Source organism: Saccopteryx bilineata, chromosome 4 (assembly GCF_036850765.1).
Source record: "Saccopteryx bilineata isolate mSacBil1 chromosome 4, mSacBil1_pri_phased_curated, whole genome shotgun sequence".
Classification (NCBI taxonomy): domain Eukaryota; kingdom Metazoa; phylum Chordata; class Mammalia; order Chiroptera; family Emballonuridae; genus Saccopteryx; species Saccopteryx bilineata.
Window position 1 is genome coordinate 272,748,732 of NC_089493.1, and position 17,209 is coordinate 272,765,940.

General features: G+C 41.2%; 1 protein-coding gene across 1 annotated transcript in view; it reads right to left on the bottom strand.

The window, feature by feature from the left end:
- Nucleotides 1–16,481, bottom strand: part of VKORC1L1 (vitamin K epoxide reductase complex subunit 1 like 1) — a 93,787-nt gene extending 77,306 nt beyond the window's left edge. The window contains exon 1 of the mRNA XM_066274696.1: nt 15,985–16,481. Coding sequence (XP_066130793.1) covers nt 15,985–16,355 — 371 coding nt within the window. The 5' untranslated portion in view covers nt 16,356–16,481. The remainder of the gene's footprint in view (nt 1–15,984) is intronic.
- Between the last annotated feature and the right edge of the window lie 728 nt (nt 16,482–17,209).

Sequence of the window (17,209 nt, forward strand, 5' to 3'; positions counted from 1 at the left end):
TACTGCTGGGAAGAATCTACACTATATAGTATCACCACTTTGGAAAACAATCCGGCATTATCAACAAAACTTGAAGACACACAAAAATGTTCAGAGCAGCATTATTCAAAATTGCTGCAAAATAAAAACAATTTAAATGTCTAACCAAAAAAAAGAGGACGTAAATTAATTGTGACATATTTGTATAATAGAATATTCAGCAATGACAAACTACAGCTCCATAAAACATGAATATAAATTTCACAAAATAGTGAAAGCCGCCAGAGTAGAGGATAAAAACTATATGGTTCCATTTATATAACACTGAAAAAGCAGGCAAAAGTGAAGTACCAAGTTTTGATGCAACCTTAGGTAGAAAAATAAGAAAGCGTTTATCATAAAAATCCAAGACAGAGGTTACTCTGGAAAATGAGAACAGAGCTTAAGGAGGGCTTTCTGGTACCCTGACAATCATGTATTTGATGACCTGCATGTTGGTTACAAAGGTTATGCTTTGTAATTATTACATCAAAAAATATGCGAAGTTCAAAGACTTTTCTGTATGTATACTACAAATCCAAATAAAAAAGGTTAAAAAAAAGTAATTGGACCTGGTGACTGATTAGATTTGGTGGGGGAGGGGAGGGTAGAGAAACCACCAAGGACAACTCCCAGGTTTCTGACTTGCACAACTGCTTGGGTGGTTGCCTTTCACTGAAATAAAAAACAACATCTTGAATATGTTAAATTTATAGTACTTTTGAAACATCCAAGTAGAAATGTCCAAGAGGCAATTAGATAAGCAGAACTAAGCTGAAAGGAGAGGTCCAGGCTCGAATATAAATTTTGGATTCATCTGTAAGTGAAGCCATGGACATGGATATAATTGTTTAGGAAAGAAGGCTGACAGGAGAGTATACATCAACATTTAATGGACAGGTACAGGAGGATAAGCCAGTAAAGAAAACTGAGAAGGAACTAAGTGGGAGGAGGAAAATGAAAAACTCGTCATGAGTTGGAGGGAGAGAGTGGTGCAAGGTGAAGGGCGGCTTAGGGAGGACAAATGGTGATGGATAGGGACTTGACTTGAGGAGGTGAACACACAATAGTGTACAGATGATGTGTTGTGCAACTGTACACCTGAAACCTGTATAGTTCTGTTAACTAGTGTCACCCCAATAAACTCAATAAAAAGGAGAAAAGAATATGTCATGAATCATTAAGCAAGGAAAGAATACATATCATGAGTAATAAGTCACTCACTGCAGGTCGATGCATAGTTAAGAAAGGATATGGGTTATGTGCAATACTCAGCAAGCCAGTTTGTACTCCACCTCTTTCTGGTTGATTTGAGACAAGCTTAACAACCCAAGAAAGAATGCTTCTGAAAATGGCTGAAAGTTTTTGTTATCTTGAGAAGTGAGAAATCAAGGCCCCTCTCATTCTTCTTTCTCCCAGATGGAAAAAGACAGATTTAAGAATATTAATTGGACCTGTGTACTACTGGGTAGAATCACCATTAAAAGGTCAGGACACAGGTGCGGACTCACTTTTCTGCTTCTTGCCTGTGACTGAAGTGGTATGGGAAGCCTTTAAGACAGGGAGGGCTTTTTCTTGTCCAAGTGAGAGCCAGGGCCAAACCTACTACTTGGGCAGAAAAGGCTGGAGGCAGGTGACCAAGATCAGCAGTCAGCCAGGGCAAATGAGTTCTCTCTGGTTACATGGCCCTGAGTACTGATAGAAGTGAGTGAGAGCAGGCTTTGCTCACATCACAAAGAGCAATCTAGCCGAGTTTGAGAAGTGGGAAGGTAGGGGGTCTATCTCATGGCCTGGTTCAGTTTGAAACAAATTAAGCTTAACTGGATTTAAAAAGAGCATCTGCAAATGAACTAGGCTCATTCTAGCTTCCTGTATTAAGAGATTGGTGGGAGGAGCAGAATGCAGTGTGTAGATGGTGTTATATTGAATAGGATACTTGAAACCATGTCAACAAAATAAATTTTAAAAAAAAGTTTGGTATCCAAGTCCTAGTTAAAAATAAAATGCTGGCCCTGACTGGCTGGCTCATTGGATAGAGCATTGGTCTGGCGTATGGAAGTCCCGCATTCAATCCCCGGTAAGGACACACATGAGAAGCGGCCATCTGCTTCTCTTCCCCTCCCTCTACTCCTTTCTCTCTCTTCTTCTTGCAGCCAGTGGCTCACTGGTTCGAGTGTCAGCCCCAGGAGCTGAGGACAGCTCGCTGGTCTGTGCATTGGCCTCAGGTGTTGAGGATAGTTCAGCTGATTTGAGCAATGGCCCCAAACTGGGCTTCCGGGTGGATCCCGGTCTGGTGGCATGCAGGAGTCTGTCTCTCTATCTCCCCTCCTTTCACATTAAAAAAAAAAAAAGAATAAAATGCAAAGTATTTGGGTTTTTCATTTGTTGGTACAATATTTAATACAAACCTCTCCCTAAGGGACCCTACAGATTTGAAAATAGTGGCTGCTGACTGAAGAGAATTTTAATATTCCTCGGATCCCCAACTGGAATACTGTCATAAAATTACTAGCACCACATAAATCACATACAAAACAGAACTACATTGGGCAGCTAGATTAAAATAGTACCAGATCAGCAACTCCAAAATTAATAGAAAAATATTTTTGTTTCTTTATGGGAAAATTTGAGTGAAGACTGCCTCCTTCCCAAATTCATCTATCTATAAATTCAATATAATTCTAATCAGAGTCTCATGGAATTCTTTTAGATCTTATTAAATTTAAAAATTCACCTGAAACAGTAAATTCAAGAAAATAGCCTGGAAATCTTTCAAAATTAAAATATTTGCCTTATCAGCCTGACCCATGGTGGTGCAGTGGGTAATGCGTCAACCTAGAATGGTTAGGTTGCTGGTTCAAAACTCTGGGCTTGCCCAGCCAAGGCATGTACAAGAAGTAATTGCAGGCCCTGGCCGGTTGGCTCAGTGGTAGAGTGTCGGCCTGGCGTGCAGAAGTCCCAGGTTTGATTCCTGGCCAGGGCACACAGGAGAAGCGCCCATTTGCTTCTCCACCCCTCCCCCTCTCCTTCCTCTCTGTTTCTCTCTTCCCCTCCCACAGCCAAGGCTCCATTGAAGCAAAGCTGGCCCAGGTGCTGAGAATGGCTCTATGGCCTCTGCCTCAGACGCTAGAATGGCTCTGGTTGCAACAGAGCGACGCCTCCTGGTGGGCATGCCGGGTGGGTCCTGGTCGGGCGCATGCAGGAGTCTGTCTGACTGCCTCCCCGTTTCCAACTTCAGAAAAATATTAAAAAGAAAAAAAAAAGTAATTGCAAGGTGATGCTTCCTACACCTCCCACCCCGCCTCTCTCTCTCCTCTAAAATCAATAAGCAAAGTCTTTTAAAAAATGAAATATTTGCCCTATTAGTTACTATATAAAGCTACAGGCAAGAAGGGACGTGTGATAATGGAATTGTGTGGAAATATAAACAAACATTATCAGTGAAACAGAACTGAAAATCCAGAAAGAGGCCCTAGGTATATGAGGAAATACTTAAGGCATTTAAAATGTGGACAAGTCAACAGCCTGATCTGTGGTGGCACAGTGGATAGGGTGTTGACCTGGAGCGTGGAGGTCGCCAGTTCTAGGCCTCAGACTTGCCCATCAAGGCACATACAAGAAACAATCAATGAACAACTAAAGTGAAGCAACGATGATCTTGCTCCTCTCTCTCTCTCTCTAAAATCAATAAAAATAACACCTTTAAAAAAATAAATAAAATATGGACAAGTCAATAAATGGAAATAGGCAAAAACCTATCAACTCAGGAAAAAAAGTAAGACCCCTACCTCATGCCAGAAGAAAAGTAAAGTCCACACAAATTAAAAGAGCTAAATAAGTTTCAAAGGGAATATGAGTTATAAAAATAAATGAATAAATAAATAAATAAATAAAGCCTTGGAATGGTAGATTTTGCAAAACATTTAAAAACTCAAAAGCTACAAAGATGGGACCACGTAAAGTTTAAACTATGTGAATAAAAATATAACATTAAAAGACAAGTGAAAGCCTGACCAGGCGGTGGCACAGTGGATAGAGCGTAGGACTGGGATGCTGAGGACCCAGGTTCAAGACCTCGAGGTCACCAGCTTGAGCGCGGGCTCATCTGGTTTGAGCAAAAGCTCACCAGCTTGGACCCAAGGTCACTGGCTCTAGCAAAGGGTTGTTTGGTCTGCTGGAGGCCCGCGGTCAGGACACATATGAGAAAGCAATCAATGAACAACTAAGGTGTCACAATGCGCAACAAAAAACTGATGATTGATGCTTCTCATCTCTCTATTCCTATCTGTCTGTCCCTGTCTATCCCTCTCTCTCTCTGTGTGTAAAAAAAATAAAAATAAAATAAATTAAAAAAAAAAAAAAGACAAGTGAGAAACTAGGAGAAAATATGTATAGCATATACTTATAACAGAGCACTAACTACTGTGATATCTAAAAGTTTCTTGCTAATCAATAAGGAAAAAAATATGACAACCCAGAAGAGGGAAAGGTGAAGGTATAAACAGGTAACACCCAGAAGAAATACAAATGTTCATTAAACATACATCTCTACAAAAATTAAGGTTATAGACTCGTCTAATGTAGATAACTACATTCTAGATTATTAAGAATTTTTTCTTCAAAACTAAAAGAAATTATAAACATACATTTATCTGATGTCAGAATGAGAAATGGCTTTATAAACTTAAAACCTATGGGGAAAAATTACAAAGAAAAGTAATAATTAATTTTTATATATTAAGAAAACCTAGGCCTTAGTCGGTTGGCTCAGAGGTAGAGCATTAGCCCGGCATGTGGAAGTCCCGGTTTGATTCTTGGTCAGGGCACACAGGAGAAGTAACCATTTGCTTCTCCAGCTCTCCCCCTGCCTCCCACAGCCATGGCTCATTCGAGCAAGTTGGTCCAGGCACTGATAATGGCACCATGGCCTCACCTCAGGAGCTAAAATAGCTTGGTTGCCAAGCAATGGAGCAGTGGTCCCAGATGAGCAGAAAGAGCATCGCCCCATAGGAAGCTTGCCAGGTAGATGCCAATTGGGGCACATATGAGAGTCTGTCTCTCTTGCCTCCCTGCCTCTCACTTAATAATAAAAAAGTAAACCTATATATAAAATTAGTAAAACAACTAAAATGGCAAAAATATTAACAAATATAATAAGATCTTCATACCTTTTAAATATATAAAACATTTGTCTATATTAATATAAAAAATTCTAAGATATATACAGGCAAGACTCAAGAGAAGAAATGCAAACAGATAAAAATGTGAAAACCAGCTGTGGTCGGCTGCTCAGCAGTAGAGCATCAGCCCAGCATGTGGAAGTCCTGGGTTCCATTCCCAATCAAGGCACACAAGAGAAGCAACCATCTGCTTCTCCTCTCCTCCCCCTCCCCTTTCTCTTTCTCTCTCTCTCTTCTCCTCCCACAGCCATGGCTTGAATCGTTTGAGCAAGTTGGCTCCAGGAACTGAGGATGGCTCCATGGCCTGCCTCAGGTGCTAAAATAGCTCGGTTGCCGAGCAACAGAGCAGCGACCCCAGATGGGCAGAGCATGGTTCTGTAGGGCGCATGCAGGAGTCTGTCTCTGCCTCCCACCTCTCACTTAGTAAACAATAAGTAAAAATGTGAAAACCATTAGATCAGGGGTCCCCAGACTTTTTACACAGGGGGCCAGTTCACTGTCTCTCAGACCACTGGAGGGCCAGACTATAAAAAAAATTATGAACAAATCCCTATGCACACTGCACATATCTTATTTTAAAGTAAAAAAACAAAACGGGAACAAATACAATATTTAAAATAAAGAACAAGTAAATTTAAATCAACAAATTGACTAGTATTTCAATGGGAACTGTGCTACTCTCACTGACCACCAATGAAAGAGGTGCCCCTTCCGGAAGTGCGGCGGGGGCAGATAAATGGCCTCAGGGGGCCGCATGTGGACCGTGGGTCGTAGTTTGGGGACCCCTGCATTAGATCTTGCTTATGCCTGGGGGAAAATGCAAAACAAAACAATGAGATGACATTTTCATATATCAAATGGTAAAGGTCTAAAAAATGAGAATGTCCAAAAGCAGTAATGATACAGAACAGCTAACATTCTCTTACATTACTGGTAGAATCATGACATGAGAAATAATTGTAACATGTTAAATAAGGGAAAAGGATACAAAATACATACAGTATAATCTCAACCACATTTTAAAATAAGAAGTTTTATGAGTCCTTACTCTTGTGACAGACAAGCGTTGTGCTAAACTGTTTGCAGGTGTTGGTGCAATGATACATTTCACAGTCACAGTAATCCTGAATTAGACACTATTATTTTCCTCACTTTGCTGAAGAAACTGAGACAAAAGAGACTAAGTAACAGAGCCAAGATTTCAACCCAGGTACTCCTGCTCTAGAGACTGTGATCTTAGCTATTACCACAAAGAATAGGAGGAAATAAATAAAACTCTTAAAACACAGTGTAGAGTTGAGTATACTCAACTTTAATTTCTACTTTGTCATGGATCTTCCACTATTTTACTTTTCAAATATACTGCTTACATATGAAGTGATAAAATATCCCCTAATTTTTGTGAGCACTACACAATGACTGTTTTGAAAAAGGTTAATACTGCAATCAGACAACAGCAACAATAGCATCCTTGCTAACACTGTATGTACATGGATATTAATAATAAAAGAAACTTAAAGATTAGAATACATGGCTTTAAATACTCTTTTTGCAAAAGAATGTTTTTCTAAGTAAAATTTTATGTGAATTTGAAAAATAAAAAAGATTAAAGCAGTATTTTATTTTATTAGCGTATTTTAAAAGCTCAAATTTATAGCATTTATAATGAAGCTCTTCTGATGAACACAAACTTTAAATAATAGCTGACTGGGCAGTCAAATTAATTTTGTTTTGATTGCACAAAAATATCAAGAAAAACCTGATTCACACATATTAGTTGCAAATAAGATTTTTTAAAATAGTACATTAATGCTATCTAATAATTATTATACCTGTGCCAATATAATTATACCTGTGCCAATATAGTAAAGTAGAACAGTACTAAGTTAAATTTCTAATAATATTATGGAATGAGAATACTTGGTAATCACATATATTCTGGAGGAAAAAAAAATCTTAAGGCCCTGGCCGATTGGCTCAGTGGTAAAGCGTCAGACTGGTGTGCAGGAGTCCCAGGTTTGATTTCTGGCCAAGGCACACAGGAGAGACGCCCATCTGCTTCTCCACCCCTCCCCCTCTCCTTCCTCTGTCTCTCTCTTCCCCTCCTACAGCCAAGGCTCCATTGGAGCAAAGTTGGCCCGGGCGCTGAGGATGGCTCTATGGCCTCTGCCTCGGGCGCTAGAATGGCTCTAGTTGCGACAGAGCAACACCCCAGATGGGCAGAGCATCGCCCCCTGGTGGGCATGCCAGTTGGATCCCGGTCGGGCACATGCAGGAGTCTGTCTGACTGCCTCCTCGTTTCCAACTTCAGAAAAATACAAACAAACAAAAAAATCTTAAAATATAAACTAACCATGACATCAGGATATCGTGCATGTTATTGAATAATGTAATGATATGATTTTACATTGGAAAACAAGCACTGGCGTGAATTTTTAAAGTATCAATATAAAGCTACAATCTTTCTTTTCAGTAGAATTGTTTAAGATTTATGTATATGCACAAAGAAATCAAGAAACTCTTTTACAAGAATTGTTATCCTGGATGTTGGCATTATGGGTAATTTTAACTTTTACTTAATTTCCCTCCAATATTCTAAATACATTGTTTTATTTTCCTTTTGACTTTTTAATTTAAAATAATTATAATTACAATTACAAATCTTCCTCAATGGTAACATCTTGCATAAGTCTAGTACAATAATATCAACCAGAAAACTGATCCTATACAATCCAGAGTTTACTCAGATTTCACCAGTTTTACTTGTACTTGTATGTGTTTGTGTGTAGTTCTACAAAATTTTATATTTGTAATGTCCAGTAACTGCAATTGAGATACAGACCTGTTCCCTCCCCACAAGGTTCCCTCATATTATCTCCAAAACTGTATCTCCTCTCCCCCCATTCCTAACTCTGGGGGACCACTGATCTGTTCTCCATCTCTATTATTTTGTCATTCCAATGTTATATAAATGCAATGTTATCTCATGTAAACTTCAGGTTGGCTTTTTTTTTTTCCACCTAGCATAACTCCTTTAAGAGAGCCTAGCAGTACAAATCCATGGTCTCTAATGCGTTAAAATTTAGCATGACATGCATTTGAGTGTATATAAATGCTTATAATGTTTTAAAACTTTAAATGTTAAAATGTGAATCAAATGCTTAAGAAATTCCTATTGTACCACCACAGAACTAGGATTCTAGGGAACAAATTTCAAAAACTGAAAACCTAGTACAAGTCTAGTGCACTTTAGTACAAATATTGTATAGAAGTTCAGTGCTTATAAATCTTATCTGTTTACAAGAACGTGTGGCTTATAGGAATGCCTGATTCTGCACTTTTCTTGTCAAGCTATAGATCCCAGTTCCTTCCCAACAGAGATGGGTCTGTGCTACATTCAAATATAACCACTTGAGCCTGACCAGGCGGTGGCACAGTGGATAGAGCATCAGACTGAGATGCAGAAGGACCCAGGTTCAAGACCCCCGAGGTCACCGGCTTGAGCGTGGGCTCATCTGGCTTGAGCAAAAAAATAAAAATAAAAAGCTCACCACCGAGTAACCCCTGGCTCGAGCAAGGGGTTTCTCTGTCTGCTGAAGGTCCATGATCAAGGCACATATGAGAGAGCAATCAATGAACAACTAAGGTCTCGCAACAAAAAACTGATGATTGATGCTTCTCATCTCTCTCCATTCCTGTCTGTCCCTATCTAACCCTCTCTCTGTCTCTGTAAAAAAAAAAATTAAAAAAAACAAAAACAAAAATGACCACTTGAGCCTGTGGTGGTACAGTGGATAAAGTGTCAACCTATACGCTGAGGTCACCAGTTTGAAACCCTGGGCTTGCCTGGTCATGGCACATATGGGAGTTGATGCTTCCTGCTCCCCCCACCCTTCTCTCTGTCTCTAAAATAAATAATATATATAAAACCTAAAAAAAATATATATGTATCAAATATGACTTGATATTCCCCCAAATGGCCACCATGTTCTGCTTTTCCTCATGCTGTTCCCTAGAGCTCTTCTGAATCATCAAGGAAATGAATCCCTCTTTAATTCCTGGTTCTGCATAGTGATTTAGCCAGCACCACATCTCAGGCCCAATTTTCCTGTAGTAGGTCCACATGACTCTTCACCTCTGCTGGAAAGTGCTACCCCACTCTAATACAAATACAGACTAACTCATTACTCCCCTCCACTCCGTATCTAGATCCACTTTACCTTTCTTCCCTTGGCATTCTGGTAAGTCTTCCTGATAAGTCACCCCATTATATATCTGTTCTCTAAGTGTTACAAATGCCATTATCTTCATAAATTTAGGCTTAGAAGGTAAACACTCAAGGAACTTACTTCTTGAACACCATGCCTTCATAATAATGTCCTTGCTTTAAAATTGCTCTAAACATACAAAAGCTATATATAATACAAGCATTTTGGCATACAGATGTAAAAAAAGAATGGCACCAATGTTTGCATATTTAAAATTTTTGGCTAATATGTGTATCGCTGTATCAATATTAGATCTAAATAGACTTTAAAGTAGTGGTAAAGAGCTTGGACTCTTGAGGCAGACCGCCTAGGTGTGAATCAGGCCTCTGCTACTATACTATCTAAATCAAGTTTCATTTACATTTTGTGTAACTCAGTTTTCTCATCTGTAAAATGGTGATAAAAGTACCTCACAGCACCATTAAGACAAATAATATGTGCAAAGCATTTAGAACACAGTAAGCATTATTAAGTACTAACAGGTATTTCTAACGCATGGCAGTCCGATTCACTTCTTTGTGATATCTTTCTATTCCTCTTGAACTCTTTTTTGAGTTTATACTGCTCCTGAAATTTCCATACTAAGAAACAATAACATAAGAATCCATATCTTATTTATTGAATTTATCTTAGTCAAAACTAACTACTAGAAAACTCTCTCCAGTAACATTTTGGTGAATATGTCTCCTCCAACATGGGAAACAGAAGAAAAAATAAACAGGACTATATCTACTCAAGTGTTTTTGCACAGCAAAGGAAAGCAACAAAATGAAAAAACCTACTGAATGGAGGAAGATATTTGCCAAGGATACACTGATAAAGGAAGGGGGTTATTATTCAAAACATATAAGCAACTCGCCTGGCCAGGCGGTGGTGCAGTGGATGGAGCGTCAGACTGGGATGCGGAGGACCCAGGTTCAAGACCCCGGGGTCGCCGGCTTGAGCGCGGGCTCATCTGGGTTGAGCAAAAAGCCCACGAGCTTGAACCCAGGGTCTCTGGCTCCAGCAAGGGGTTACTCGGTCTGCTGAAGGCCTGCGGTCAAGGCACATATGAGAAGGCAATCAATGAACAACTAAGGTGTTGCAACGCGCAATGAAGAACTGATGATTGATGCTTCTCATCTCTCTCCGTTCCTGTCTGTCTGTCCCTGTCTATCCCTTTCTCTGACTCACTCTCTGTCTATGTGAAATAAATAGATAAAAATAAATAAATAAAACATATAAGCAACTCATATAACACCAAAAAAAAATCCAATTTAAAAATGGGCAGAGGACCTAAATAGACATTTCTCCAAAGGTGGCCAATAAACATATGAGAAGATGCTCAACAATACTCATCATCAGGGAAATGCAGATTAAAACTACAAAAGATATTGCCTCACATGTCAGAATTGCTATCATGATTTTAAAAGAAAGTCTTGGCGAGGATATGAAAAAAAAGGAAACCCTCGTGTACTGTTGGTGGAAATACAGACTGGTGTAACCGCTGGGAAAAGCAGCATGGAAGTTCCTCAAAAATTAAAACTGGAATTATCATATGACCTAGAAATTCCACTTCTGGGAATTTATCCGAAGAAATGCAAAACACTAATTTAAAATGATAAGTGCAGCCTGACCTGTGGTGGCGCAGTGGATAAAGCATCGACCTGGAAATGCTGAGGTCGCCGGTTGGAAACCCTGGGCTTGCCTGGTCAAGGCACATATGGGAGTTGACGCTTCCAGCTCCTCCCCCTTCTCTCTTTCTGTCTCTCTCTCTCCCTCTCTGTCTCTCTGCTCTCTAAAAATGAATAAATAAATAAATAAAATTAAAATGATATGTGCCCCTCTGATGTTCACAGCAGCGTTACTTACAATAGCCAGGATATGGAAGCAACCCAAGTGCCCGTCAGGAATCAAATGTGGTACATACAGGGTAGGGCAAAAGTAGGTTTACAGTTGTTCGAATGGAAAATTATCTAATAAATAACAACATAAAAATAAACGGTTTCACATACCCACAACTATAAACCTACTTTGCCCTACCTTAGATACACAATGGAATATAACTTAGCCATAAAAAAGAATAAAACATGCCGTCTGCTACAACTTAGATGGAACCAGTTGAAATAAATCAGAGAAAAACAAATACCATATGTTTCACTTATATATGGAATCTGAAAAACAAAATAAAGGAACAAGTGGAACAGAAACAGACCCATAGATACAGAGAACAAACATGGTTGCCAGAAGGGAAGGGGGTTGAGGAGATATGGGTACTAGACTTACTGGGGTGATCACTTTGTAAATTACGTTAAGTGTCTAATAACTATGAAACTAATATATTTTATGTCAACAGTAATTAAAAATTCTTGTAGTTATTAAAAAAAACTACTAGAACAAGTTTCCTTTTATATACTAGTAGTTATTAACATTCCACCAAATATGAATGTAGTATGTATACTACTCACAAAAATTAGGGGATATTTTATAGCTTCATATTCATTTTGAAATATCCTCTATTCCTGTGAGCAGTATACTTAAAAGTATGGTGATGGAAATGCTAGCAAAAATAAGGTACAGATCAGAACATATAATTTTGTTTATAAAATGGGGAGAAGAATGTGATATTTACACTTGTGTATGCATACAACGGCTCTGGAAAGTTGCATGGCTACTTATGGAGAGGGAGAACTGCATGTCTGGGGAAAGGGGGATGAAGGAGACTGTTCACTGTATACGCTTTAGCATCTTTTGAATTTGAAGCAATGAATGTATTACCTACATAAAAATTTAACTGAAAAAATAGAAGCAGGGGGAGACTCTAAATAATATTCTGGAAGCCAGGCTTCTAGCCTCAACCTGCCATTAACTGTGGCACCTTGGGCAATTGGACAAGTTCTAAAAATATCTGATCTCAATGGGGGGGGAGGATGAATAGTAAACATGGTATTAATTTTTTTAAAAAACAGGTGAGAAATATTAGTCCAACATTTTGTAAAATAAGGCAACTTTTTGAGTACTTGATGGTTTTCAAATACTATTTTTACAGTTTTAAGAATTGTCAAGCCTATTCATCTAAGATCATTTGTACTCTTTACATAGAAACCTTTCTTATAAGATTTCTAATGTAACTTACTAGAACTACCTATGAAGAATATTCTTCACATTATTTTGTTTCTCTTGCCACACTTTTTTTTTTTTTTTTCTGAAGCTGGAAACGGGGAGGTAGTCAGACAGACTCCCACCATGCGCCCGACCGGGATCCACCCGGCACGCCCACCAGGGGGCGATGTTCCGCCCATTCCGGGCTTCGCTCTGTCGCGACCAGAGCCACTCTAGCGCCCGGGGCAGAGGCCAAGGAACCATCCCCAGCACCCGGGCCATGGCCATCTTTTGCTCCGATGGAGCCTCCCTGCGGGAGGGGAAGAGAGAGAGAGAATGGAAGGAGAGGGGGAGGGGTGGAGAAGCAGATGGGTGCCTCTCCTGTGTGCCCTGGCTGGGAATCGAACCAGGGACTTCCGCATGCCAGGCCGACACTCTACCACTGAACCAACCAGCCAGGGCTATCACACTTTGAAAATAGTTTTAAAGATACTTTAAATCTTTATACTGTCATGAAACGAGCAATAAACACTAACACAATTTTCATTTAAAATATATAAATGACTATACCATGAGCAAGAATGTATATTATTTAATGGTGTTTATTAAATAAACTACAAAAACACCTTTAATCTATGATTAATAGTTATAACTAATTGAGTACATACTTTCTTCCAAGTATTGATACCATTATCACCTTTAATCCTATGATCTATCTGCTAAAGTAAATTTAAAAAATACTCCCATTTAACATATGAAAAAAAAATGAAGCTCCAGGAAGATAGGTGACTAGCTTGAGACCACAGTCTAGGAGTCCACCAGGGGTTACTTCATGTTGGCTGGCAGGCTGATGCAGGTTTGCCAGTTTTTACTAATTTACTACATGAAAATTCTAATAAGTAGAAGAAATTAAAAATTTTAATAAAGCTAAATGATCCCATTTAAAAAGCTTTTATTCTGAGATTCTGTTCTTTCAAACTGAGTTAAAATATGCTTTTTTGGCCCTGGCCTGTAGGCTCAATGGAGAGAGAATCCATCCAGAGTATGGACATCATGGGTTCGATTCCCTGTCAGGGCACACAAGAAAAGCAACCATCTGCTTCTCTCCCCACTCCCTCTCTGCCTTCTCTCCCTCTTCCCTTCCCATAGCCAGTGGCTTGATTGGTTTGAGTGTCACCCAGGACACTGAGGATAGCTTGGCTGGTCCAAGCACATCAGCCTCAGGCACTAAAAATAGTTTGATGTTCTCAAGCATTGGCCCCAAAGAGGGCTGCTGGGTAGATCCGGGTCAGGGCACAGGCAGGTGTTTGTCTCACTATCTCCCTCCTCTCACTAAAAAAAAAAAATTATATATATAACACACACACACACACATATATATGTGTGTGTGTATGTATGTATATCCTTTATTTAAATGAAAGATGGTGACAGTAAAGAGTGGTGTGGATTATTAGTGCTGTTTTTATTGGCTATATCTGGCAGGTTAAAAAAAACTCTCCGACTCTATTACAGTCTTCCAATTTTAAGGAAAAATATTTCTTTTGAAATCCAAAAGTCTTAGAACTACCCCCTTAGGCAGTGATGCCTCCCAAAATACTAGAGGACTTTACACACATACACACACACACACTCATGACTCTCATCAATCTCAATCTCTACTTCATTCTATTTGAATTAGGACACTTAAGGATTGAGAAATGAAAATAAACTGAGCAAGTCACATGAATTAACGCTGGATTCTGGTAAAGGACTTTCCTCAGGATTCTTTTCATTGGCTTACTTTTCTCATTCTTTATTTTCAACTCCATTCAAACCTCAGCTCGAAACATTCTTTTTCTAAATACTGTAGTCACATTTTTAAATACTACTGCTAAATGGTAATCAATACTTAGGTCAAATAAAAAAAAACTACTTGAGGTCTTCAATAATCTGCTTTTATTTAAAGTCTTTTTCACTTTAACAAAATAAAAGCTTTTAATATTTATTCTGCCCATTTCCAAAAGATAACTGGTCTATAAATCAGACTCTAGCCACTTTAATTTCCAATTTTCTGTTATCTCCATTAAATAGATGAAGTTTGTAAATACTCACAAGGCAAACTCCAATACTAGCCTGTTCATGTAATCACCAATATATAGGTCAAAATAAAACTAGTAAGCTTATACAATACTATCTACCTAGCAAGTTACACATCAATAGGAGGGGAAGAAACTGTTCAAAGTGACTACTGTTAAACTCAAAATATTAGGTATAGTATGTCTCCATTAAAACTGTAACCTATCGACTTTGAAATAATTTCTTTCACTTTTGCTACTTTTTAAAATGAACCCTCCTAACCCTGGCCGGACAGTTCAGTTGATTAGAGCATCATCTGGAAGCACAGAGGTTGCTGGTTCCATCTCTGGTCAGGGCACATACCGGAACAGATCTATGTTCCTGTCTCTCTCACTCTCTCTGTCCCTTTCTCTTACTAAAATCAATAAATAAAAAATTAAAATAAATAAAGAAAAAATGAGCCCCCCTAAATTAAAAAAGCAACCACTTTTAAGATGCAAATTCCTTTTTTAAGTAGTCTGCCTAAATAAATCTAATGCAAATAAAATACAACATAAATCAACTACATTTTTAAAAACCTAGTATCAGCAAAAGAAACCAATACCTGCAGTTTAGCAATGCGTGTACTTCTAATCTTAAATGAAGCTTAAACTAGACTCAAACTTAGACCGTTTCCCCGTGCCAGGCACACTGAAATATACGAGGGGGAATCCAAGAAATCAGATATGTTAAGTGCTGGTATCTTCTTCCAGAGTAGGGTCAAATTCGTGTTTGCCCGCAAATGTCACGGTCTGAAGAAGTCTGCAAATTCTCATTAGCGCTATAGAATACAAAGAGGCCTGACCACGGAAACACCTGTCCTAGCACCGGGAAGACAGTGGGAAATGCAACCGCTGAGCCCATGCTGGCCGCACAGCCTCGGACTGCAGCGATCCCACGGGTGGACTCTGACCTCCCGGCTCCCCAGAGCAGGGTCCTACACCCCTGACCCGCCAGAGGTGGCAAGAACCAGGAAACCTGTCAAGCCGCCCGGGACCCACCCTCCGCGAACCCCCTTCTCGCTCCTTCCCAGCCCGGCCCCAGCCTGCCCAACTGCTCCCGGTCCGCTCCGGCCTCCCAGAAGCACTCTGCCACCTCATCCCTCCGAGCCGGTCTCGCGGCCCCGCCACCTCCGCCCCGGCGGCCTGGTCTTGGGCCGCCCCCCAGACTAGAGCCCCCGGCCGCCGCCCCCACGCCCAGCCCCACCGACCCGACCGTGGGTCCCTCCGCGGCCCCGTTCCTCCCGACCCCCAGGCCCGAGCTCCCGCCGCGCGCTCCCCACCCCCAGCCTCCGCCCTCGCCCCGCTCGGCCGTTCCCGGCCCGCTCCCCTCAGCCAGGCTACCTGGAGGCAAGGGCGGCGGAGCACTTCACCCAGGGCCCCAGGTCGCAGAGGGCCCGGTGCTCCGGGTCCCGCTCCTTCTCCCGCTCCACGTGGTAGGCGTAGATGGAGAGCAGGATCCCGGCGGCGCACACTGCATACCGGGCCACCCGCTCCCACCGCGGCACCGACACTCTCAGCAGGACGGGCGCCGCCATCTTCCCCCCTCCTCCGCCGCCGCCGCCGCCGCCTCCTTCGCCGCCGCCGCCTCCCTCCGCGTCCACCTCAGCAGCCGCCGCCCGTCGGGGCCCGACCCAGCCGCCGCCGCCGCCGCCACCGCCTCCGCGGCCGCCGCCACCACCGCCACCGCCGCCGTGCCCCATTGGCTCCACCATCTCCTCTGGGCCCCGCCCCCACAGGCGCGCGGCCCAACCGCCCCGAAAGGAGGGATCCCCGCGAGGCGGGTAAGGCGCGCGCGGGCACGGAGGGTGGAGCGGAGAGCGCAACTGCCGGGGAGGCCGGGCCGGCAGGCGGAGACAGAGGCGGCGCGGCGCGCGCAGAGAGTCGGGCCGAGGGGAGAGGAGGGGCGAGAGGGCGAGAGGGGCGGGGCTCTGGAAGGGGAGGAGCAGAGCAGGGTGTCGTGGGCGGGCCTTAGGGGGACCCCGTGCAAAGAATAAATTTCAAAAGATATTACCATAGGTAATTTAGTAGGCCCTTGGCTCCTCCCCTTGGGTGTGGTGATTAATTGCCATTCTTTTTATTTATTTATTTATTTATTTTACTATCACTTGATATTTTGTAACCCAAGCCAAATTAACCCTGGCCAAATGCCCATTCTTGAGCCACCAACACCTCCAGACACCTCCTGTTCAACAGGTGTCAACCCAACTTTTTTTAAGTATGTCTGAATGTTTTGTTTCTCTGTAAGCTGATTTTGAGATGGCTTAGCATTATTCATGTAATATAGAAAAATATAAAAATGAACTGAAAAATCAGGATGAAGAACAAAACACGTCAGAATAAAAGACCAGGCAGGAGGAAGAACACACATAAGCAAACCTTGGGTCTTGTATGATTATTACAGTTGAGCCATAAATTTGGCTTTGAGCTTCCTAGTGGCCAAAACTAAAAGGAAAACACATGTGTGTTATTCTGTCTCTAAAGAAAGAAACAAACCATTCTTGGAGATGGTTAGCTTCTACCTGGTTGCAGCTCTCAAAGATATTTCAGAAGCTTTATTTGATGATTT